Raw genomic sequence first — 26816 nt, 5'->3', positions numbered from 1 at the left:
AGTAATAATAACTATTAATATTATTATTATTACGGTTATTTATTACTATTTTTTTTTTTTTTTTTTTTTGGTGCTTTGTATTATTTTTCTTTTTTTTTTTTTTTTTTTTGGAAAGAAATGAGAGAGAGAGAGAGAGAAAGAGAGAAAGAGTATTTAGATAGTGTGCGAAGAACTATGATGATGTCATGTGTATTACTCTCTGCATTATGGAAGAGAGATAATAAAAGTAACAGTAAAGGAACCAATAACTAATAAAGAATAAATAATAACACTGGACGATAAATAAATAAATAAAATAAATAAAATAAACGAAACGATAGAGGAAAACTCCAAAATAAAAACAAAACAAAAAATAAAATAAACTCTTCCTATACTTATGAAAATAAAACAGTATTGATCACAACAGTGTCTGTACTCGATGGGCCCGTTGTGTTCTCAGCAGTTCTTCCACACGTCCAATATCATCCAACAACTCCTCCAGAGATTTAGTAAAGTTGTCTGTTTCTTCTAATGTTGTTTGTGTGTAAAACTCCGCCTGTTGTTGTTGGCGTTGTTGTCGATTTCTCAACTCCACTTCACGTTCCGCCTCCACATCTGTTGTATACATGGATGAAGGCAACGATGAAGAGAAAGAAGAAGAAGAAGAATAAGTAGATGATGATAATGATAATGATAATGATGATAAAGAAGAAGAAGAGGTTTGACTATTATCTTCATAGTCATTCCATGCTGTTAGACCTTTAGACTTATGGCGTGAGAGAATAGCGGGTTCATCCATGCCTTTCATCACAACATCCTTTATAGTGATATGAGATGTTAACATCTTGTTAAACCAACCCATCATTCTCTCACTCTTGCTATTCCCCACTATGTGTGTATATAATAAACCACTATTATTATTATTATTATTATTATTATTATTATTATTATTATTATTATTATTATTCATAGTAGAATTAGAATTAGAAGTTATTGCACATAGTGTCATGTACTGTCGTGCTAAATAGAATGATGTACTGCATGGACGTACACTAAATGTTAACATCTTTAAACGTTCATAGTGTGCTGCAATTTGTTTAATCCGTAATGCCAATACACTTGCTAATAAAATACGATCAGCGCTAAACTGAAGGGCAATCACAACTCTCACCCGCATCTCATTATCATTATCATTATTCTGCTGTTCTTCTTCTTCTACTCGCCCAGCACTGGGGTTATAGTGAGAGCGAAGAGGAGAAACCAACGCTGATGATGATGGAAGAGGTACATTCAAACGTCTTTCATTCTTTCCTTTAGAATCTGTTGATATTCCAGTTTCTAATGTTGACTTTATTCCTCTGATGATATCATTAGTTCCTTGTTGAGATCGTTTACGTCTCTGCCGAGTCATTCCTGTAATACACATTGCCTGCATTCCATTTGGTAATGCCTTCTCATCTACAGTGATCTCCACACGTACTGGAGGGAACTCCTTAGAAGATGTTAGCCACTCAGCAGAACGTGATTGACCTTCTTCTTCTTTTTCTTCTTCACCTCTACGAAAAGATCTTCCCCACATATTATTATTATTATTATTATTATTATTATTATTATTATTATTATTATTATTATTGTTAGTATGGCTCTTTTTATTCTTATTCTTCTTCTCTTTGAGTTGTGGGGCGTAGGCGCCGAACTCGAGTCTCTCCACAATAACACCCGCCCGTCCACTGCGTTGTTTTAATAGAAACAAAGATCCATTGCGTGTCAACACCACCGCACGGGGGGCCAAACGTGTGGAAATCAAACTTCTCCCCCGACCACTATTACCCACACTGTCACTATTACTATTATTATTATTATTAGTTATTGGATTACCAACAGGGAGAAGTTGATCGCAGTGGGCGGCGAAAACGGGCTCCAGCGCCTCTGCGGATGGACGCCGCAGTCCAATCAACCGCACAAATTCGTCTGTGAGTTCCACAACCGGCGGCGGCTCCGCTGCCAACACCCGCAATTCATCTCGAATCCCATCCATCAGAGAGAGATAAAAAGAAAGCTGATGGATTACCACTTATATATATATATATATATATATATATATATGTGATTGTATTTCTGTTTTGTCTATATTACCTTTCTTTATTTTTTTAAATTATTCCTTGCGACAGTGAAGCAGAAATGGGGGGAATGTAAATCCGATCTTCTTAAGAGTCTCAACGAAAGAAAAAGAGAGAAAGAAAGAAAGAAAGAAAGAAAGAAATAATAATAATAATAATAATAATATTGGGAAAACAGAGAAGTAAAGAGAAGAGGGAGAGGGCATCCAAAAAGGCAGAGGTGTCACACTCTTACCTGTTTCTTTTGTCATGGGTTTCAGGCGTAAATAAGCCGAGAGAACAGAAAAAAAAAACAAGTAAATAAAACAAAGAAAAAGGTCTCCAATTTCCAAATGTTCAAGTGCAACTATTGCAAAGTATGAGGTTATTTGTGTATATACACACACACACACCAAAGCAAAAGAAAAAGAAAAAAAAAGAAAAAAGAAAACGATTTGATAAACTACATAAGGAGATAATGTAAACATACAGGCCATATATATATATATATATATATATGCGGCACTTGGGCGATTCCGTTTTCTTTTTTTGTAACATTCTTTTACCTTTCGGAGATACATGTTTTGTTTGTCTGTCTCTCTGTGTGTGTGTGTGTGTGTATGATTGTATATACTGCCGCTTTCTGCTGCTTCCACCGTTTACATTTTGTAGTGGCGGTGGAGCTAATAAGCAACAAACACACACACACACACAGAAAGAGAAAAGAAAAAAAGAGAGATAGAAAGTGCAGAGAGAACATACATATGTATTCGTATGAGTTTGTATATATATTTTTCTTCCATCTCATCCTCAGCGCGCCCTCCATATTACATTACAGCCAGTAAGAGAAAGGGATTACAACAATTCTATTTACGGGTTCTCTGCGGATGTTCCCCACCCCAATACTGAATCATGAAAGGAAAAATTTGATATTGCGGTGGTTGTTGTTGTCGTTGTTGGTTTTCTCTTTGTCGTTGACGCGCTGATGATCCACCGTACTGCGATCTCAACAGTGATAAACGCCTCTCAAGAGAAAAACGTCTTGGGGGTCGTTTGGCGTACGTCTCCAGACGAGAACGTCTGCGTGTGTTTACACTCACACGCGGTCGACCAATGCGAAGATCTGTTACTGGTTCCCGTACTTTCGGGTGGAACTCAAAGAGTGGAAGCCAACGAGGACGATGATAGAAAATATACGGTTGAAATCCTTGTTGAACACGTTGTCGTTGACGTATAGAAGAAGCCCTTAGAAGTAACATATTGCGCCAGAAGCTTCTGGCTGTGCGAGAGAGTTTTAAGTTATTATCGCTGCTCTCACTACTCCTGCGTCTCCCTCCCCTAGAAAGCACAGGACTATGACGTAAGATATCCGTAATAACATATTGACGTGGAACTGGAAGAGTTGGGGGTTGACTCCCATCTTTATGTTCACCAGATAATAAGGATTGCGTTTTGGTACTATGTGTAGTGGATTGTGTTTCTCCAATACTACGACCGGAAATAGCAAATGCTGATGGGGAAGTCGATACACCTCCCATATCGGAATTCTGATCCATGTAAGAAATATTTGGATAATATGATCCTGGTTCTCCACTGTATATATGCTGCCCTGGACTGCCAGAAGGATGTAATTGCCCACCACCAACTGGTGAAGCTCCAGGCATGAACACTGTTGTACCACCCAGCATAAGTTCATCAGCTCGATTTCCCCACGTATTTGGAACTGTTGTTTGACTTGGAGTAGTGAATCGTGAGAAGTTGTATTGTAATTGTAAACCAGGTGATTGAGGATATTGATTTGTGGGTGAACTCCCAAAAGCAGGCGAACCAACCGTAAACCCTGACGGAGAAGTTCGACCACTTCCTCCTCCTCCTCCTCCAGAAGCTACAGGTGGATTGCCAGTAAATCCAACTTGAACTGTTGACATTCTTGTTGGAATGCCAGAACTAGCCACTGCTCTGTTAAAGAAAGATGCCCAGGGAACAAGTGTCGTCTGCGGCCCGTGATGTTGTGTATAAAACGAACGCGAAGGCTTCGGAGTACTTCCACGATCCACATCCAAATCATCAAAACCAATCTGAATAACAGCCGGACTCCATGGTGTTCGCTGCTGAATACGTCGTGTCCAATGTAATGAATTCCTACCGGAGCGTGGTGTAGTGCCTGGGAGTGTTGGTAAAATAGGCTCCGCTGCGTCTGCATCTGATTTGAGTATTTTATCATCCTGTACCACATTCTCACCTCCTTTCCCTGCAAGTTTAGGAAGACCAGAAGTAGTAGTGGTAGTAGTAGTAGTAGTAGTAGTAGTAGTAGTAAACGGTTGTTGTCCAGGTCGTGTACGGGAGCTGGCACGTGTTTCCTTTTTCTGTTTCCCACGCTCACCACCTCCGGCATTCTCTCCATATGAGATAGTACCTTTACCGTATCGTGTAAACCCTCGTTGCTGTTGTTGTTGATCTTCTTTTAGTGCGGGGGCTTGTGGTGAACGTCTTTTGGTACTTTCACTGCGATTATTACCGGTAGTACGTGATAAGGTCTTCTTACCTTCTCCTTGTTTCTCCTCATCAGCTTTAGCTCCAGTAGTTATACCAGTCGCAGTAGGATCATTCTTTGCAACTCCTGCAGCCGCCTGTTCCTTCTTCTCATCCTCTGATCCCACACTTTGTTTAAGTTTCTCCTTGTTCGCATTTACATTACCTTCCATACCTTCACGGCGAGGACTACGAGTTGATTCCCTAGATGAATTACTAGTATTTTTCTTATTAACACCAATCCCACTACTTGGTCTACTTCCTTCACTTGTGTTGACAATCATACCTCCATCACCTTTAAAAACATTTGACCCAGAATCCGAAAACATAGGTCCCAGTTTTCTTGAAATATTACCACTACCACTTGGAGAAGCAAGTGATGACAATCCTGAAGAACGCACTTGGTTATCAGAATTTTGATTGTTTGTATCCCCAGCGTGTTGCATCATACCTTTAGATAGTTGTTCGTATCCTTGAGATTCACTGGAGAGTGCTCTTCCTTTCTTCGCTGTAGTTGTTACAGATGGTGGCATTCCTCCTTTATTTGATCTCGCCGTGCTGCTGGCACGTGATGAACCTCGTTGGAGAAGCTGCAATAAACGTTCTATAATGCGTGTATCTGCAGCTACAGTATTGTTTACATATTCTGCTTGTGCGGCTGCATCTTCTTTATTCTTCTCATCCACTTTAAATGGTGTTGGTTGTATAGCGTTTTCCCGTTCACTTTCTCCCTTCACAGTGTAAAGAAGATCATTCAGATCAATTAGTAATCCGTGTAAAGTGGCATAGTTTCCAGTTAGGGTGTGTAAACGTTGTTTAATTTCTTGCTTCTCTTTCTTATCCATTTCACTCGTGCTATCAGGAGTATTATTACTACTATATCTATGTTTACTGGCAGCAGCAGCAGCAGCAGCGGCAGCACCAGAAGGAGAAGCAGTAGTAGCACGACGAGATGAGCCCTTCTCACCACCTGATATACTGAAGAACGAACCATGTCTCTTATCCTCATCTGCATCTAAACCCACCTGTGCAAATAATGGTAAGGCTGCATTAAGAATTCCACCTGTAGAAGCAATCCGTTCTACACGTGTAGTACTGGACGTACCACCATCTACTATACCTGCGCTTAGAGACTGTGAAGCTCGCTCTACAACTCCCACACTACGGGTACCAGAGGTGGAGGATGTCGTTGGTACAGTAAAGTGTGTAGGTGAAGTTCGACCGTAGCCTGCAGAGCCAGTAGATGGGCGTGCACTTCCATCACGAGATTGTCGTTTTGAATATGAGTCTGTCTGTACCGCTCGATCATATACGCCCACTCTGATTTCACTCGCACTGCTGCTAGTGCTATTATAGCGTGAACGACTATGTGATCGATCAACTCTCGAACGTCTACCACCAGCACCACCAGCACCAAGTGGAGTGTGGGGTGAATGTGGTCTCTGTAGTGAGTCCTGCAAGGAGGCGTTTTTACTTCCCAAGTCGCGTGATGACTTATGCGAGTATGCTGGTGACTGTGTAGATACAGTGGACCCTCTTGGACAAGTATTCGCACTTGTTCGTTTGCTGCTTCCTACACCTGACTCCTTTGAGTTACCAGCGTTTCGTGATGATTGTGCTTCACTTTTCTTTTGAGATTCCTCCTTACGTCCTGGTGAGGATGATGCTGATAATGAACCTGCGGTAAGTCTTCTTCCAACATCGTTTTTACTGCCCCCAATACTTGCACTACTAACACTAACAACACTGGGACGCCTCTGTTGAGATGTCTGCTGTGGAGATGCATGAGGTGTTGAGAATGCGGATGAGATTGGTTTTGGAGATGGTGTTAAACTCGCCCGTAGTCGTGTATTTGGTAACTCCTGTGATGACTGACCCAATGAACCAAGTGAGACATCACTGGTACGACGTGTTGCGGAGAGAGACGATCGCTGTTCCTGCTGACTCTCACGCCCAGTAGGTAAAGAAGGAGTCTGTACGGATCCCCGTGTGGAAGGAGTCTTTTCTGAATACTTACGTTTATCACTTTCTCTTCCTACAGACCCCTCTCTTCCTGTTGCTCCTGTTACTGTTGTGGTTGAAGTGGCGAATCCATTCTTTTCATTTATAGGCAATTGCGGTGTTTCTGGTGGTGTTGGTGCTTTACAAACATGCGAGTGCACGGCATCCTCCTCCGCCATACATAATGCCTCATACGCCTGCGTTACATCTTGTACGTGTTTGCGGTATAATGTATGGCGCAACATTACATATCGTCGTTCTTCTTCCACACTCCGCACTTTTGTCTCCAATTCCACTACATATAATCGCAATTGGGCTTCCACAGAACGATCCTCTACATCATCTGCAATGCGTTGTAGAGCCTCAGCACTGTACTCTTCACCATCTACACCCATTCGTCCCATGATACCATCCTGTGTTCGTCCACGTCCACTGCGGCCAAGTTGACGACGTAGATTTGCAATAGTAGTTTCTTTTTGGGATAGTAATAATAATCCTTCTGCAACACGTTGTTGAGAGACCTGCAGTTCTTCATCTCGTTTCATCATTTTCTTTTCCATCATCTCCATCTCTGTTTTCATGCGTGCAATTTGTTGTCGTAATTGTTCCGCCGTAACACCTTGTTTCGCAATATCCTGATGTAATTGTGTGTTATTCCGCTCCAAATCACCCGCACGGTGTTCAAGAATATTATATGTTTCCTGTAATTGTTCATATTGTCCCTGCAGAACAGCATACAATTGATGTTGTTTGTGTAGATCAGCTCTGGTGCGCTCTAGTGTAGTCTTAGTCGTAGCGAATCGATTCTGCACGGCTTCAAAAAGCTCAAATGAGACTGTAATAGAGGGAATCGTCCCCGCTGGTGGACCATCCTCACCGTAGAAAAGTGCCTTCATGGAGTTATATCCGGGTTCACCAATGGCTTCTAGAATACGACGATACCCATCGCCAAACTCCATCGCCGCCCGGTCCTCAGCAGTCGTGATCTTTCCACTTCCCATGGCAGTTGCAGTTGCGGTGTTTGGTCTTACAGATGCGGATGTCAGTGTTCTCACGGCGGTCTCTGAAGAGGGTTGGCATCCCGTATTAGAATCATCGGTGCTAGTGTTGCTGGCAACGGCATTTAGTGGTTGTACATGTCGCTGCCGTTTTGTAGGAGTTCGGGCCGAAGTTACAGCACGCCCTACTTCAGACATTTCTCACTCAATGGTGTGTATGTGTGTGTGTGTGTTTTTTGTTCTTCTTTCTTTTGTATGTATAATAGTGTATATATATATATGTACACGTATTGTACTTGCCCTTAGTGCTCCTGTTTCTATAATGATGAGAGAGAACTTGTACAAATAGAAGAGAAAAAAAAGAAAGAAAGAAAGAAAGAAAGAAAGAAGGGAAAAAGAAAAAATAAAATAAATTGACCCAAGGTTGTCAGCTATGACCAAGTATATATATATATGTATATGAAAGAAAAAGAAAAAGAAAAGAAAGAATCAATATAAACTAAGTGGAACCGTTTTTCTATTTTAGTCATCACCCACACTTCCCCCACCCCTTTCAATAATTCCTCTTTCATACCTGTTTACAGTGTATATTGGATATAACGTCCTGCTGAGGGTGTGTAATGGGTGTGTAGAGGAAGAAGAAAAGAAAAAGCAAAACACCCCACATGCGCACTGTATCATCTCTACAGACACAAATTATTCAACAGCACCTCAACACATAATGGAAAAGAAAGAAAGAAAGAAATAATAATAATAATAATAATAATAATAATAATAATAATAATAATAATAATAATAATACCCCAGCGCTAATAAAAATAAAATAATTCAACTCTTCACACTCTTTCACTTTATACAAGACCCCACCCCACCCCACACACCTGTCAAACTACATGCCGCATAGCCGCATCTACAGATCCCCCATACGTCTCACCAAAGAGAAGTAAATGACACAAAAGCGGCAGTAACTGATACCACGGCACTCGTAATTCATGTCCTGTTGCTAATGGAAGTATCTCATTATATGCATTGTAAAAGTCATCATCAAAGCCACCAAACAGTTTAGTCATGGCAATATCAACTTCACGGTGTCCATAATAGGAGGATGGATCAATAAGATAAGGATCATTCCCAGCAGCACCTCCATACATAACGTTTCCTCCCCATAAATCTCCATGTAGAAGACTTGGTGGCTCATCCTTACCCATATTCTTATTTCTCTTATTATTATTATTACTATTTGTAGTAGTAAGAGAAGGATTATTGGTATCATTCGTATCATTATCATTATTTGATGCATAAAAGGCGTGAAAACGTTTACTAAATTCCGTAAACAACCCCTCTCGCTTGGCACTCCATAATCCCCTCTTCCGTGCTGTTTCCACCAATGGTGTGAGACGCATATTAATATAATATGTTGCCCAATCCCTACACCAACCAGCTGGAGTTTTGCAGCCAGCGAAGACAATCGGCACGGCGGCGCCAAACTGACCATTTGGACTTTTCTGTTGATGCACGGCGGCCATCATGCGGCCCAGAGCCGTTGTGTTCCTTCGCAGACTGCGGTGGGGGGCGGGATGAATGTAAGTCATGATGAGATAGGCATCGCCGTGGACCTCACCCACACACACAACTGTTGGAGTGGAGGCGACAGCAGAGAGAAGTTGAAGGCCTTCCGTCTCCGCAGCGTAAAAGTCTGCAGTGGCCCCACGCTGCAGCTTCAGAAAGTACATGGAACTATCATTCCTATTATTATTATTATTATTATTATTATTATTATTATTATTATTATTAGTAGTAGTAGTAGTAGTAGTAGTAGTAGTAGTAGTAGTAGTAGTAGTAGTATTAGTGTCATTGATAGTGTTATCAGTTGGATTGTTCTTTGCCATTTCAAGTCTGTATGTTTCGTTCACATCACCGCCAAACACACGTGTGGCTCGAGCAACCGTCGCTCCAAGAACTTTAGAGAATGTCGTTTCAATGGACATTTGTTTTTTTTTTTTTCTTTTCTTTTAAATCTACTGTTTTGATAATATACGATCTTCTTTGATGTTATTAATTGTATTCCTCTCTACTTTGTTTTGGAATGGAAGCACGCCCATCTATTTATTTTCATCCCCAGCAAATAAAGAGAAAGAAAGATATAAATAAAAATTAAAAAAAGATGTATATTTCTTTTCTTTTTTTTTTTTACTTTAAGGGAAACCCCCAATATTAAATAAATCACCAAGTAAACATAGTAGTAATAATAGTAGTAGTAAACGTAGTAGTAGTCATAGTAATAAGAAGTAATAATAATCACCAGTGATATTCCAGACTCCCTCCTATCACTACAAGGAAGCATATAAGGTATAAATACAGTGATTCAAGAGGAACCAAACTCATAGAAGCAATAAAATAAATAACTAAATAAATAAATAACAACAATAAGACTGACCAATCAAAGAATAACTTTTTATCCCACTAGTTCTTTTGACCCTCCGATAGAACTTGTCTATACTTTGCAGTTATGTTAAGAAACTCCGGCGGCAGTAACTCTTCTGATAGCGGCTGGCGCAACAACCAACCCATAAATATCTCATATACTGTAATAAACTCCAATCTTCTTTGCCTATTACTGTCATGTTGAGAGTCTTTTTCTTCATCCAACACCGTCTCCATCGCACAGCAGAGTATATCACCCATCAAACGTACCGTAAGGAGTTTCTCACCAACCCGTTGTTCATCTTCTTCTCGTTTTTGCTCTTTTTGTTGTCGTTGTTGTTGTTGTTCTCTACTGCATATATACTTTAAAGCGCTTAGTGGTTGTCGCTCTACTAACAACAACTGCACCACCAACGCCACCTCGTGCATTCTTAACAACATACCGAATCCCATTTCTCTGTAGACACCACCCATTTGCAGTAATATCATAGCGGTGGGTACTTGATCAATGATGATACCTGAATGGAATAATCCTTGTTGTAATGGACCCCACTTCCATTGTGTATATTGTAGGAGTCGTAGTAATAGTCGTTGTAGACTATCTAATAGTGTGGAACCCGTCTGCATAACACAACGTGCATACTCCATCAGAGCATAAAAGAGATAACGTGTAAAGTTCAAACTTCCTACAGAAACCGCATACTCTACATGATCATTTCTCTCTCCTCTACCAGTAGACGTCCAGTTATGAAATGGTATACATACTGTATCCACTAATGGATCAAACACATCACGTTGTATTATGGATTGATCAATACTCATACTCATATGAGTATGCATCTCATTAGTAGATGTCATACATGCGGCGAGTACATCTTGTAGAGTTAAATAATAACTTTCCGTATGAAGTGAGTTTCTTTTTTCATTCCTTACTATCAACCATTGTCGTAATGTAGTTGTAGAACCCAAGAGATTCCATGCATTCTCTCTCTGGTACGATATCTCACTAACAAGAGGAACACCAAGACAAAGTGATTCACGCATCCAACTGGGTATATTTCCCTTTTCACTTATATTCTGTTGAGACTGCGTTATTTGCATGGTATGATGAGATATAATCATGGCAAATGCGTGAGAAATAACATCCATGTTTTCCTCTCTTACAAGCATAGCATATACCATTGACTGTACAGCCCTTCCCGCACAGTAGAGACGCTGCAAATAAAACCAGAGACGTTGATTATTATGCGGCATAGTGGCTGCAATTGCAAAGGGATTAACACCCACGAGGTGAACAATTCCTTGCAGTTGATCTATTAACACTGGTAGGGTCCCATATACAAAGGCATGTGTGTAAAGTGAATCCTTCTCAATGGGTATACAAACAGAACTCTGAAGTGGTGAGTATAGGGTGAGAGAAGCCGTTAGTAATGGCTCCAAGACACGAACAACATTTTCCTCACTAGCATTATTAGTACCACTGAATCGAGCTATATTTCTGCTTAGATTACTATTTACACTTCTGTTATTTCTATTCGTATGTGTATTCATCATAGTATTCATACTATTCGTACCACTTAATAAACTATTGGTCAAACGTGTAATCCATGAGACTCGCGGTAACTCTTCCTGGTGTATACTAGTATTTACCGGAGAACTCTTCTTTCTATTGGAGTTAAAGAAACCATCTACACCAGACCGCATTTCATTCAAAGACATGGATGATGATGATCTTGTTGTTGTTGTTGTTGTTGTCTCTCGTGTGTTTATTGTTCCTTTTGAGGTTGCAGTGGTTGTTAGCATTCGTGTTGCTGAATAGCCAGCAAGAGCACTTTCAGCCTCTTCCGTAAATAGAATATCAAACACACTGGAAACTCCTCGTTGGATGGCATGTAGAACTATAAGGTTATCTATTACCTGCAAGGCAATGGGTTCCTCTTGTACAGATAACGGAAAATCAGCGCGTAGAATAGCATACTTTACAAATTTTCCATTTCTACAATTAGTATTAGTATTATTATTATTATTATTATTATTATTATTATTATTGCCATGGCCACCACAACAACCAGAACTACTACTCCCACCTTCACCACCCACGTAGCGGAACAGCACAAGACTTCCATCGTGGCGGGATAAATAGCAGAGAAAGAGATTGCGGTATAGTACCAGAAAACCAACAGGATATCGCACGGTAGGAGTGTCCATACACGCTGCTGAATAAAATATCGGAAATCTTTGGTTACTACTATCACTATTATTATTATTATTATTATTATTATTATTATTATTATTATTATTATTGCGTTTACTATTCTTGTCATCGGTGTTGTTTTCCACCTCTTCAGACGCTGTTGTTTGGATATAGCTTTCCTCCTCTAACTGCAGTGTGGATAATGTATGAAGGCCTTCATCTGTGATTTGAAATGTCTTCACTATATTTGGTTTCAGTTTATTAATAGACAACAGTGTACGAGCGGCTGGGCTGTAGTGCCAATAATCCGTGTGAGTTGGATAGCGACGAAGAAGTACACATGGATCCCCACCGCCCTCAATAACATTACGACTAAATACATTGGAAAGTCTCATCTCATCTATACCCACAATATCAATACTAATAGACGTAATAGAAAGAAAAATACGACGTGAACTTGTGGTATTGGATATATATCTTGTAGAATTGGATGAGATTCGGTTATTTCCTTCTTCTTCTTCCTTCTTCTTTTCTTTATTTTTCTTCTCCTCTGCAGTGGACTGTCTATACACGTCTACTCCACGCAACTCCTCTGCCCAATAAAAGGCACGAATGGGATAAAAGTCCTCGCGGAATCGCAAACTCTTCGGTGCGCATTGAAATACCGCCACTGCTGAGATTGGAACTGTTAACATCTTATGATGACACAAAAAGAAGAAAACGGTACGTGTGTCTAAACTAAGCGCTACAAGATAAGCACGATTGGGATTCTTCTTGTGCAGATGGGGATTATCGCTTTCTTCATATAATGGTCTTGGACACCGTTTGGCGTGGCGAATTGTTGAAGTTTCCCTTTCACTTTGTCCGCCCCTCACTGTTAAGGCAATGGCATCACCTGATAACTCCGCATGATTCCGAAGCCATTCTTTTTCTTTTTCTTCTTTTTCTTCTTCTGTTTGTGGATGGCATTCATCGTCTAATGAAGAAGTATTAGTATTAGTAGTATTATTATTAGTAGTACTACTACTACTAGTCTGTCTGTTTACTTTCTTGTGTGCAGGCAATGTGATGGGTGTTGTGGTGTGAAGTTCTCGAGATTCGCTGGAGAGCTGCACGTGGTAAAAACACACCTCCCGTGAGGTATTACTAAAGATCACAACATCGTTTGCGACCTCATCAAAGTAGACGCGGGATACTTTTACTGGGGATTTACTCCCATCAGTATTACAGCTATAGTTGTTGTTATTATCAGTATTATTATTACTATTATTATTATTATTAGTAGTAGTAGTATTATTATTAGTATTGCAAGTGTTAAATTGAAAGAGAGGCTTTTGAAAAACTACAAATGGTGGGACAGTGGAGACATCTGTCATTTCATGGAACACTGTCCCCCTTTTCTTAAAGAAGAACACAGAACACACACACAATTCATAAAGAAAAGAAGAAAGAAAAGAAAATAAAATAAACAACTAAATACAATAAAATAACGTCGATACTATTTTTACTAACAGACATAGAAAATAAAAAGTATATATAAATTAGTAGAAAATGCATTACAGCAAAGGGGGGATTTAGTACACACACAAACACACAAACGCTCAGAAAAACCAAAAAAGAAAAAAAAAAACAGAAGCAACGGTACTTCACTCCCTTTTTTTTTTGTTTCTCCCTTTTCTTCCTTCGTCTCTTTTCCCTTTTTTTCTTTTACTTTTCCTTTTTTTTTCTTTTTAGTTATTCCCTTTTTCTTCTTTCTTTACCGTAAAAAAAAAAAAGGGAGAGAGGGAGAGGAAGAGAGAGAGAGAAAACACACATATACACACATATATATATATATATATATATATATATACTCATGCCTCCTTTTTTTTTCTTTCTTTCCTTTCCTTTCCTTTCCTTTCCTTTCTTAGTAGCCAAGCTCTCGTCGCAGGAATGTCTTTGGACTTGTCAACCAGGCCATATCATAACTCTGTGCACTCATAATGGAGTAGAGAAAGAGCATTGAACAGGTGGCGGGTGCCGTCATTGTGTGGAAGAGAATATCAAACACCACCGACAGCACAAACGCCGTTGTGAGCAGTGGAAACGCCGCGTAGAAGCGACCAACCATGTAGCAAACACAACAGCAGAGAAAAATGTGAAAGGCGCCTGGTGTGCGCCACTTCACCCAACTCCAATACCGCGGCATCTCATCCACATTCCGCGCCATCCACTCTGGGAGGAATTTGTAGTAAAAGTACTGTGTATCAGTGACGAGATTGCGATATCGCTTATCGAGTGTGGGGCTCTTTGTAATGATTTCATACGCCTTGTTGATTTGATTGAGTCGCGGGATATCACCGGTGCCGCTGGGCTCCAAGTCGGGGTGCACCTCCCGCATCAACTCGTGATAGCGCAGGCGGATGGTCTGCGTGGAGGCCCCCGGCTTCACACCGAGCACCTCCCACGGATTATACCCCACCGCCTCACTCCCATCCCTATCCACATTACCGGCAGAAGATGAGGAAGAAGAGGAAGAAGTCTGTGAAGAGGAAGATGAGGTGGTGCCTGTGCGCTTTGCTGATCCTCGCAGGACATCCTCCTCGCGTGGTTTCTGTGCATGGCGGGACTCTCCAATGTCTGCAGGCACCGAGCCGTACGGCACCGCACCGCCGTAGGAGCGACGGGGAGTTGTGAAGAGTAAAGACGACGGCAACACACCGCGAGAAGTGATGAGAAGAGGCCGCAGGAATACCGCACGTCGCATCGTCATGTATACAGATATATAGATAGATATAGAGATAGATATATAGATAGATAGATAGACAATTAGAATAAAAAGAATGTCAATTCTTCGTCACCTAGTTATTAATGTTTTCTTTTCTTGTTTTTTCTGGTTTATATGTTTTTTTTTTTTTTCTTTCGTTTGTTGGTTGTTGTTGTTGTTATTTTTTCTTTTATTATTATTCCTTTAATTTTCTATTTGTTCTTCGTACTACAAGTTGTCGTTCTGTTTTTTTTTTTTTTTTTGTTTTTTTCCTTCCCACCCCACTACTCTCGGACCTTGGAGTGTACAACTCACACAATGTAAAAGAAGAAGAAGGAGGGAAAAAAAAGGGTCAATGGTATTAAAATAACAGCGAGAGGTACTGCGAAGTGAAATGCCGAAACACAATTATATCATTTACAGAGAATAGAAAATATCCCCCCAACACACATACACACACAGATATATATATATATATATATATATATAGAAAGAAAAAATGATATCAAAAACGGTTAAGTAATAAAATAACAAGAACTGCAAGAAAACCAACAGAACGCGTCATCTCAAATCACAACACCTCAGTTGCGTTAATCCAATCATAAATAATCTCACAGTCCTCTCTTTCCATCAGAGGAACACACACACCTCTTTCTCTCTCTCTCAATTCTCTTATTTCTTCACCCACGCACCACAACCTTACAACCCTCATCCTCTCACATTCATATTATTATCATTATTATTATTATTATCACATAACACACTTTGTTTACAAGACAACAGCCCAAACAAGGAAATGCAACAGAGAGTACATGACCACAATTACTCTTGGCACTAGACGTAATAGTGTCGCCCATAAAAGAATACACGTCAAAGCCCACAATCGGGGAGCCATATGATAAAGAAACATCACCGCTACAAACAACATTATCGTTATCCCAGTTCGTGCAGTTCTCACATCGTGTCTACTACTGATACCACTACTAACAAGTATTTGACGCAGTGCTGGAAGACGTGGAAACATAAAGTAACCAAGCAACGAGGTACCAACGTGGTGCATTAACAATGGAGGATTCAACATAGATCCCCATGATCCACGGCGCAGTTGTGCATAATAAGAAACAGCCGTACGTGGTTCTTCCATAATAAGTAGAGAATGTGTGAAACTCACAATAGAGCATTGAGATTCAGGCACAGTAACAGTAGGAGGTACACATAGCTTTAAGAAGACAGAGGCATTCACCGCAAGGGCCCCACCACTCCCAGTCTCATCCCGTACATAATCGTATACAGTGTGAAGATGCCGTCGTCCATAACGAACAAAGTCCGCTGCCATCATGGCATGTGCACGTTCCGCCGCTGATGTGTTGACGTGAAATATCATTTCCCTTTCAGAACTCTTCGCCGTGGGAGATGCGTCTTGTTTACGCAGTAATTTCTCAACAGAAAGAGGTACACTTGTAAGTAGAATAGTAGGTCGCTTAGACAAGGGCACTTCCCCTCCAAGCATATCACGTAGACTATAAACAACCAGTTCTAGTTCTAGCCGCAGCTCTTGTTCATGTTGTTGTTGTTGTTGTTGTTGTTGTTTTCTTCTTGTTTCTCCTCTCTGCCATTCTTGTGCAGATTGCCAATGTTGCCAATATTGCCGTAGATTCTCCCATGCAGCTGTAGGGCAAACCATTGTAAACCGCCAGTCGCGAGGAACACGTGCGGCGGCATAAAATGGAACCCGCAATGGTGCTGCTAATATATTATTATCCAGTGCTGGTAACGCGGCGGGTGGAAAAGACCACAATCCTGTTAAATCCCCAGCCACAAAGTATGTTGTGTCTGCTAACAAACAACCACGGCACTCGGTTGCGATACCAGGTACAGCAAAGAGAATCTCTTCAATCGTACTGAATGGACGAATAGGTGGGATATAATCACTTTCCAGTAAATTATTATCATTATGGTTGCCGCTGCGTAGATCATCTGGATCACGCGGCTCTGCTGGGATACGTACACCAACAAATGTATTATTATAACGTTGAATAAACTGATGTTGACGAATGTTCTCCGGATCTGCTAATACAGTTGAGAAGAGATAATTCACAAAATGAGAACGGTAAAGACCACCATGTCTTAAGAAGAGATGATGTGCACTATCAAGACTGTGATGCTCAACAACACTAAAACTGTTAACAAGGGCTACATTGTGTGGTGAACGGCGTCTAATCTTCTTTTGTCCTCTATCATGAATTGTGATGTAACCTTCAGCCGCATTCACACCATCACTACTCCACTCTTGAGATCCCAATGCAGAGGTGTCATCACTTGTATGTGATAAGGCAGTATTCTGCATTCCCGCTCTTAATCTTCCTGTCGCAGTGTATTCATATTCTTCTTCTCTTTCTCCAATGGCCCCATTCTCTTCGCTCTCCTCACCTACACGGATATTCCATTCATCTCCAATAAGTTCCACGCCTAATTCCATCCCTTTTCGTTTAACATCAGACTCGCAAATTAATAAAGGACGTTGATTTGTAAATTCCGACCATGGTAATCCTCTTGATGTCTCTTCAACACCAGGAAGTACACGAAGATGCAATCGAGCTAATGTTGGACGAACTTCCACTACAAATGAAACAGATGTTTTTCCTTTTGTATGACTATCTTCTGAGAGGACATCTCGAAGTGTTACACGTAAAAGTCGTGGAAGTTGTAGTTTTCGCTGTAATAATTCACTATTCTGGTTCTCATTATAATCTGTAGGACTAAGCATCTGAAATGATGGACATGAAGCTAATTGCAAGTATATTTGTTTCCGTGTTGTTTGCGATGTTGAGACTTTCATCCCTGCATGCATTTGTTGTAAACATGGAGCAAGACCCACATCTGGTGGTGAATCTAAAATATCTGTTAAATTTGGATTCTGTAACTCTTCCAATACGATACGATCTTTTGGAAATGGTTCCAAATACGCAAATCTCGTTCCACTAACGTTTACATGAATGAGAGGAATACCACCTTCCACTTCACATTGTTTAATGGCTGCAGGAGTTGCCCCTACTGCTGGTGGTACATCTACAATCTCTACACGACCAAATAATACAAGTGATTCTGGAGGAGCCAATACAGGCATTAACGCAGATCCCGCAGTTCCTGAAATGTTCGTTCCACACAATATATCCTTATGTATGGCTGTGCGGAGGAAAAGATTATGCGGTGCTGTAAATGACCCCTGACGTGGTAATGTTAAACGTATGGCCGCAATATCTTCGTTAAGAACACCCTTGTATAGACGCATAGCTCTTTCAAACCGTTCCTCACGTGAGACTCTTCTCGGTACATCTCCAATAAGTGGTTGTGGTGATTGTTCTTTCGTTTTCTGTTTATGTTGCTTCAGTTCTTCTTGCTCACGACGCAATCGTGCAATCTCGTCTAGTTGACTCTTTGTGATCCGACGACGTGAGAGAGCCACCTGTAGATCCGCACGCAGACCTGTTACATCAATACCATCACGTGTCCATTGAAACTCCTGCTGAAGACCTTCCAGTTGCTGCAAAACAACATCTAAAGAAACTAAACGTTGTTCCTTTGGTGGTACTCGATGTGCCCGTCGGCTTCGCAGTGCGGCCTCTGTATCATCATGGCGTGGAAGGAAATGATCGAGTGAGGCGAAGAGAGGCTCACACTTCACATGTGTATCCCGCACCTTCTCTACATACTCCAACCACTCCTTCGCCGTGTGGCCTTCTAAACCGTCTGGGCGGTTCACTTCAGACCAGAACTGCAGCACATCCGATCCTCGCAAAGTCCCACGGACACATTTTGACAAGAGACTATACCGTTTTTCTTCTTTTTCTTGTTGTTGTTGTTCTTCTTCTTCTTGAATGGGTATCTCCTTCTTCTTATCATCATCATTATCATCTTTTTCTTCTTCTTGTTGTTTCTGTGAGTGTGGTGAATTGTAAGTGTAGCCTCCCATTTGCAATGGCTGTGCGGTGTCGAGTCGCAACACCACGACGGCCGCTGCAGTGTCGCTGATGTCTAACTCCGACATCACCACATCGGGATCTCCGCGCAGACTCAACATGGGCCGCATACTTCCCGTCACCCGCGTGAGTGTTGTCGGGTTGAGAAATGGCAGGAACGCCGCCACGCCATTTCTCTCTCTTTCTCGTATTTCCATTTTAATATCCATTCCATTATTATTATTATTATTATTATTCTCTCCGTATTCCGTTTCTACTCCTTCTCTCCCATGATGCGCTTGTCCAGTGTGTGGACCGCTGCTCGTCGTTGGGGCCCCGGCGATAACTTCACTCGTTATAAAGTCACTGCCATCTACACAATCATACCGCCCAGCATCACCGCCACTAACAGCACGAAAGAGCGGGCGGGATAATTCAAATGGCCGTAAGTGTCGAGTGGCCGTAGCGCGAAATGATACACATCGTCCATCGGCATCTACACGACGCACATCTTCCCACCGTGCGGAAGAAATCCACCACGGCAGTGAACACCCACGACGGGCGAGTCGCGCTGCACCGGACTTCACAATCTTCTCAAATGCCTCAGGGTGAACGAGACGCACACCAAATGGTGAGGCATCCTCATCTCTTTTATTACGATCTTCTCTTTTTTTATTTGCTTCTTTTCCTGTTGATGAGGGTTGGGCAGTGGGATTCGAGCCACGCACTCGTTCGGCGTGCAGGCAGATGGAGAAACGACCACGACCCGTGTAGGCATCACACTCGTGATCTAATGTGGCATTCACTGATAGAAACGCCGACACCCGCTCAATCTCCACCTGCTGACGTCGAATGTAAGGACAGTTTTTCGTCCGCATTGGGCCAAATACCCGAAGTGAAGGGTGAAGTTCATATTGTAGACGAGTAGCACCAATAGGGAGATTCTCCACAACAAGCATCTCAAATCCCATATTATTCTGATCACTACTGTTGGATACAAATTCAAGGTGGAAACGTGGACGACGCAAAGTTAATGAACTTGTCGCTCCGGGCATATCCACCAGTGTCCATTGTTGTGTAGATGTGGTAGTGGGAATATGAACTGTACTGGATAATGTCACAAGACGATGTGAGCGGAGATTATCTGTTAATACAAAGAGTCGTACAGTATCATAATCCACTAGTACACGTTTCTGCTGCTGCTGCTGCTGCTGCTGCTGCTTCTGTTGTTCTTGAGAAGTATCATTCCTTTGATCCATGGGAGAAACAGCGTAAATAGCCCATCGAATAGTAACAATACCAAAAGGTAGTCCTCTTACTTGAGTTTGTGGTTTAGTACCGTGATCAAACCGTAAACCAGTAAAATTAACTCCACTTGTCCAGGTTTCATTGTTTGACCTTTGTATTGATACGACTTCCCACTGTCCTATGAAATCGCATGCAATTTCTCTTGGAATTGGAACTGCTTTCAGTATTGCTGTATCCCCACATACGGTTAATTCCTTCTCCATTACCTGAGCATGTGTAACATGTAGTGTTTCTACAAAACTTACATTTGGACAAATGTTTGGATACGCCGGATCGGGATGATGGTGTGCAAATGTGTAGAGTCCAGGAACACGAATGCCTGTTACTAACACAGTCGCCCCACCTGTACCCCTCGCAAGTGCACGTGGATGTTGTACAAGTGGTAAAAACTGTACAGAGTCTAGTAGTAATTGAGTTCCCATAGATGTAGGAACGGCTGGGATAACACTCATAGCTCTCCATTTAGAGGTTCGTCTTTTCATTGGGGCGTCTACATGCAATACAACACTCTTTCCAACCACCCATCGTAAACTTTTCTTTGTTTTACCGCCATATCCAGAAGTAGTACTACCACCATTACGAGATCCAGAAACTCCATTATTAGATTTACTTGATGCTTCTCTAACACGGGAGTTGTTGTTTACAATGCATGAACCATTAGCCGTATTGTCACTCAACAACACAAATGCGGAAGAGGGCGCTGTTGGATACACACGACGAAGTAAGAAAGTGTCTGTCTGCGTTGTATCCGTCAATGTGTTATGAACAGTGAGATTGCAGTACGTCTCATTAATGCTACTCTCACTATTACCACCAGTGTGATGTAAAATAGATAGAGTCGGGGTGCGTTTCTCTACAGTAATACCACCACCCTTTGTGCTGCTAAAGAACCCACTCGACTCACAAGTCCAGGAAAAGTCAAAGTGATACTTTGTGTTTAACCATGGATGACGTGAGAAGATAAAAGAGGATTGGCAAAATGGAATCACATCTCCTTTACGCGCCTGTACAAGACCACGAGGATTAACGGCCAAAACAGAAATATTCCCAGTTCTTGCAGTACACATACCACGTCGATTAAACTCTTCAGCATCTCGACTAGGGGCATGTGAATGTGGAGAGAGACGTACCATGTAGAGTAGTGGGTAGAGTGAACTATTACTTATACCATGTAATTGCAGCTGACGCCTTGTAGCGTCTTGTGTGATAGAAAAACGGGCATCGTATTCAATATCTATAGCGTGATCACGCCGAGTTGTTCCATCCATCATCGATCGTTCAAAGTATAGATTATCATCATAATCATCATCATCATTATTATTATAAATATTAATATTATTATTCTCATATTCTATACCAGTGGTTTCTACATTGTTATTATTATTATTTCGGTTGTTGTCTTTATTCAGATTAATATATGTTTTCTTGTCTTCTGGAAAAGGAACGAAGCGACGCAGTAGCAACGGTGTGGTTACGGCGTCTGTCACATCATTTCGGTTATCACTATCTATATTAATACTGCCATGTACAGGTTCATAGTGTTGTTGTGTATTTCCTAACTGATGTGCGGCATCATGTGCATAGGTGAAGTATGCCTCAAAGTCTTCCTGTAATCCAGTATAATTAAACGAATAGGCAATGGTGGCATTATATCCAGCAAGAGGAAGAACCGGTCGTGCCGTATAGCGACGAATAACTCCATCCCCACTAATCAAACTAGTAGTACTAGTAGTACTACTAGTAGTAGTTGTTGTTGTTTCTCCATTTTTAGTATCTATGTTTTCCTCTTCTAACCACTCAATATACGGTAATGCATATACTGCTAATGGTATACTACTCATACCGTGTGGAGTTTCCTTGTGAAACAACACCTGCGGTGGTCGTTGACATCGCCGTAGTGAGAAGGTCTGCGTGACAGAGCCAAGAAGATTACGTGCAGTCCATTCCACATCGCACCACTTGTGTACTTCAATTCCACAAACCATTACCTCTTCTCCTTCTTTCTCTTCTTTTTGTTGTTCTTCTGATTGTACGAGATATGGTGGATGTGTGGCCTCCGCACATGGAGGGAAATGCCACTGTGTCTCTTCATCCTTCCACGCCACTCGTGGTGCCTGCAGACGCACACAACTATTCTCTGTATAGATGGGTACAAGTGCTGGCACGATAGGGGGAGCCGGCCGTGCAAAGACCATCACGGTGTGTTCAACAATACGTGGAGGACATCGTGAGGTGTACGGTGTTCCCACATCATCCACTGCGGCGCCGTAGTCCTCTGCGATGTAGCGAAGTGTGCCCGTCGGTAGTGTTTGCTGCACATTTGGCACATCTGCGGTGTCTAGTAGGAGTACGAGGGATTCATCAATAGAGATAATCCGTAAGGGGGCGTTAACTACCCATCGCCCCAATGGTGGTGTCTCTATTCTATTATTAATATTATTAATATTATTATTATCATCCTCATTTTCACTTCTTCTTTTTGTTGTTGTTGTTGTTGCTTCTAATGGACGTGGTGGGTGTACGGTGAGTTGTCGTAATTGCATGGGCAACAACACCGTAATGTGTGTTGGCATTGTAGACATCCGGCGTACCACCAACACCACATGTGAGTGAAGCTCCACGACTACGACTACACCATCATCATCACCACTTTCTTCCTCTGCTTTCACCATCATCATACGTGCATGTGTGGGATCTATATTCTCTCTGGATAGAGGTGTAGATGATGTATTCACAACAACACGTACAATCCATGATAACTCCGCCACTCCACGTCTTCGCATCTCCAACACGGCACTTGTGCCTCCACTACTCTTCTCCACTGCAGGGCGTATTTGACACAGCCCAACACCACGTTCTGTACAGTTAAAATATCCTTCCATGATATCACTCTTCTTCTCTTGTTGTTGTTGTTCTTGTTGTTCTTCCAGTTGACGACGCTGTGTAGATTCCCATAATGTCAATGGGGCAAATTGCACCGTCAAGTGCCGTAACTCTTGCATAGTGATAAGAAGACGTTTTAACGCTAATGCTTCCAGCGAAATATTATCATGACATGCCGTTGTGGGTGATGTCTCTGGTTGGAGTAACAAGGCCTGCACAGACCACACCTCATGGGTCTCCAGAAGTGTGGGTTGACACACCTCATCCACATCTACAACGTAAAAGGAAATATCATTTCGTCCTACAAAAAGAGAATAGATAACAGCCTCTTCTTCTTTTTCTTTTTCTTCTTTTTCTCCTTGTTCATATTCTACCGAGTAGGGATTATTATCTCTCACACGTTGTCGTGTCTGTGGTAGGGGTTGATCCTCCAATGGGGTATTCTCCCAATATCCATAATAGCGTGCGGGGGTGTGTTGGAGTGGTGGGGCTAATGCCCGCTGTACAGTATGCATAGATCGTGTCTCTTCCGAAAGTCGCAGTCGTCGTTGAATGCCAAAGTGAACTTGTGGAGATATCCGCCGTACATTCCAATCCATAGTAAATGGCAATCGCATCACAAAGACACCACTAGATCTTTGTTGGATGGTTCCACGTGTGAGGATGACCTGTACGGTGTACTCATGATGTGGGAAGATATGAAAGTAACTGGAGTTGGCATGATGTAGGCGTAGTAGTGGTTCGTTCGCCTCGTTTATTGTGGATGGAATGTGAAAAGATTCATCCAGCACAACCACAGAACCACTACTACTACTACTACTCTTACTACTAATACCAGCAGTACTGATAATACTAGAAGTTGTAGATTTAGTAGTGGTGGTGTCTGTTACTATCCAATGCACGGCTGTGGCTGCTGGCAATGGTGGGGATACGGCAAATGAGACTGCCCATGAATTATCACGTAATTGTACAATATGATGATGATGATGATGCAATTGATATTGATATTTATTAGTATTCGTATGATTAACATTATTATTATTATTATTATTATTATTATTATTATTATTATTATTAGTATTATTTACCCGTTCCGTTCCTTCTAATTCTTGTTGTTCTTGTAGTTGATGCTGTGTTCCACAGTGTGAGCCCAATCCTACAATAGAGACCGGTGGAAGTGTATCTGGCCGCACACGTAGTATAGGCATCACCAGCAGTGTATGTGGACATTTACATTTAATAGCCACATTCGCTACTTTTAATTGAATCTCAGCAGAAACATCTGCCGTCGTTGTTATTGTTTTTGTTATTTTTGTTTTTTCTCCTCCCACACGTTGTTGAGGTAATAATACACGTTGAATACCTTTTCCCACAGCTCCAGAGACAAGCACTATTACATCTCCATCCCCATCATTCCCTTCTTGTTTATCCTCCTCCGTAAGTCTATAGGTGGCATTATAGTATCGTTTTTCTATTGTATCTACAATCACTATTCGCTCACGTGGAAACATATCCCGTTTTTCTTTTTCTGTTAACACCTGAAATGGTGTGGCCTGTAATAAGGTATGCAGAAAGGCATCATATAGTTTCTCCTCTCGTAATAACTTTCCATCAAACTTATAACCACAGCAGAGACTCATCTTTAGTGTGAGATTTGCGGCGATGAGAAAACTCGCGGGTGTGAGGACGTCACTGTGTGTGAAAGTTCCAGTGGCCCACACCATTGAAGATCGTGGGCAGCCGTGGGCAGCTGTGCAGGCAGAAACAATGTTGAGATGTGAAGAAGCGAGATCTATACTACTACTACTACTAATAGTACTAATAGTTGTTGTTGTTGTTGTGGACCTAAGATGTGCATTCAACGCTGAAAGATTCTCCATGTGTAGAAGCCAAGATGATGATGATGATGATAAGATGGCATCCTTCCCTGCAGCTAGACGGCTCTCTTCTTCACGTTCTTCTATTTTCTCAACTAGAGTGGATTCGCCTTGTGTCTCCCCCACAGCGGAGATGAGGAGTATCACCAGTAGTAGTAACGACCATAGAGAGACTACCGAAAGACGTTGGAATGATTGTCTTTGTGATGATAGTAGTGGGAGAGTTGAAAGGAACATTGGGTTCTNATATATATAAATATATAAATACAACGTGTAGAGAAAACACGTATTGCTTCATTTGCAATTGTCATTCGTGAAAAGAAACAAAAAACAAAAACAAAAAAAAAGTGAATAAATCATTCTTCACGACATTACGATTGCCATGGCTACTTACATCTTAATTAAATCAGAGATAAAGTAAATGAGAACGAAACACGAAAAAAAAGGAGGGGGAGAGAATGAATATTCCAAAAATTCCCTTGCAAGAAATAAGTAATACCCATATTACTCTCATATATATATATATATATATATATATATATTTATATTTTTTACCCTTCGCCCTGTGGAAAGGCGTTTATAGTGAATACAAAAAAAAAAACCCTACAACGTAGAGAAAAAAGAGAGAAATCGCAGAAAAGAAGAAACGAGAATGAAAAAAAAAGAGGAATAGTCTAAGAGAAGAGGAAAAGAAAATAAACAACAACAAAAACAACAAGAAGAACAACCACAACAAAAAGAAAAAAAAAAAGATAAAATTATATACAGAGTGAAGTGAATAAAAAAAAAAAAGAAGAAAAAAAGAAAGAAACGAACACATTGTTGTTTAAAACGTGAAAACACCAAATTTATCTCTTATTGTAATAAAAAGGGGTGGGTAATAATAACAATAGCATTAGTAATAATAAGAAGGAAACAAAAAAAAAAAGGAAGAACGTTGAAAAAATTTTGCAGCAGGCATGAAATGAAGTAGAGACGAGAAATAAAAAAAAAAAAAATCATTTGATTCCTGCAATCCATGTGTGATGCCATAGAAGATAAATAGATAAATAAATAGATAAAAGATATATATATATATACCTAATACTAAGAGAAAAAGCGATGACATCAATTTTTCTTTTTTTTTTTCTTTTTCTTGCAATTGAGAGGACGTATTCATGTATATCCACACGTCCCCCAGTGAAAGAGGGATATAATATATATTATATTATATCTGTATGCATACATATATATATATATATATATATAGATATATATAAATATATAAATACAACGTGTAGAGAAAACACGTATTGCTTCATTTGCAATTGTCATTCGTGAAAAGAAACAAAAAACAAAAACAAAAAAAAAGTGAATAAATCATTCTTCACGACATTACGATTGCCATGGCTACTTACATCTTAATTAAATCAGAGATAAAGTAAATGAGAACGAAACACGAAAAAAAAGGAGGGGGAGAGAATGAATATTCCAAAAATTCCCTTGCAAGAAATAAGTAATACCCATATTACTCTCATATATATATATATATATATATATATGTTTAGCTTTTTCCTTTTATCCCCCCTTTATCCCCATAACACGCACATTAGTTTTCATTCTTGTCTCCTTTTCTAGCTTTCCGTATATTAAATATAAATATATATATTAAATATAGATAGATATAGAGATATCTTTCGTTCTCCTCACTTACAGATACAAATATGGTGCAATAATAAATACAGTTTTCACACGGCAGAAACAACAGGAGCATCATTATAAATGAACACGCAACTACGTACACACTGAGATAGATTATATATATATATATATATAT

General features: G+C 40.7%; 6 protein-coding genes across 6 annotated transcripts; all 6 read right to left on the bottom strand.

The window, feature by feature from the left end:
- Window positions 1-397: 397 nt before the first annotated feature.
- On the bottom strand, window positions 398-2017 carry TM35_000202170 (uncharacterized protein; the record flags this gene model as incomplete). The annotated part of the gene is made up of 1 exon (XM_029026902.1): window positions 398-2017. One exon carries the CDS (start codon window positions 2015-2017, stop codon window positions 398-400), a length of 1620 nt encoding a protein of 539 aa, XP_028881874.1.
- A 927-nt stretch (window positions 2018-2944) lies between these two features.
- Window positions 2945-7807, bottom strand: TM35_000202160 (uncharacterized protein; the record flags this gene model as incomplete). The annotated part of the gene is made up of 1 exon (XM_029026901.1): window positions 2945-7807. One exon carries the CDS (start codon window positions 7805-7807, stop codon window positions 2945-2947), a length of 4863 nt encoding a protein of 1620 aa, XP_028881873.1.
- Window positions 7808-8493: 686 nt separating this feature from the next.
- Window positions 8494-9597, bottom strand: TM35_000202150 (fructosamine kinase; the record flags this gene model as incomplete). Its single annotated transcript, XM_029026900.1, has 1 exon — window positions 8494-9597. One exon carries the CDS (start codon window positions 9595-9597, stop codon window positions 8494-8496), a length of 1104 nt encoding a protein of 367 aa, XP_028881872.1.
- A 475-nt stretch (window positions 9598-10072) lies between these two features.
- Window positions 10073-13603, bottom strand: TM35_000202140 (putative dispersed gene family protein 1 (DGF-1); the record flags this gene model as incomplete). The annotated part of the gene is made up of 1 exon (XM_029026899.1): window positions 10073-13603. One exon carries the CDS (start codon window positions 13601-13603, stop codon window positions 10073-10075), a length of 3531 nt encoding a protein of 1176 aa, XP_028881871.1.
- A 530-nt stretch (window positions 13604-14133) lies between these two features.
- On the bottom strand, window positions 14134-14979 carry TM35_000202130 (putative chaperone protein DNAj; the record flags this gene model as incomplete). The annotated part of the gene is made up of 1 exon (XM_029026898.1): window positions 14134-14979. The coding sequence occupies one exon, from the start codon at window positions 14977-14979 to the stop codon at window positions 14134-14136; it is 846 nt and encodes a 281-aa protein (XP_028881870.1).
- Window positions 14980-15742: 763 nt separating this feature from the next.
- On the bottom strand, window positions 15743-25237 carry TM35_000202120 (uncharacterized protein; the record flags this gene model as incomplete). The annotated part of the gene is made up of 1 exon (XM_029026897.1): window positions 15743-25237. One exon carries the CDS (start codon window positions 25235-25237, stop codon window positions 15743-15745), a length of 9495 nt encoding a protein of 3164 aa, XP_028881869.1.
- Between the last annotated feature and the right edge of the window lie 1579 nt (window positions 25238-26816).

Source organism: Trypanosoma theileri (genome assembly GCF_002087225.1).
Source record: "Trypanosoma theileri isolate Edinburgh chromosome Unknown TM35_Tth_20_V1, whole genome shotgun sequence".
Lineage (NCBI taxonomy): Eukaryota > Euglenozoa > Kinetoplastea > Trypanosomatida > Trypanosomatidae > Trypanosoma > Trypanosoma theileri.
The sequence above is the reverse complement of the archived record's forward strand: the minus strand, read 5'-3'. Positions and strand labels throughout refer to the sequence as shown.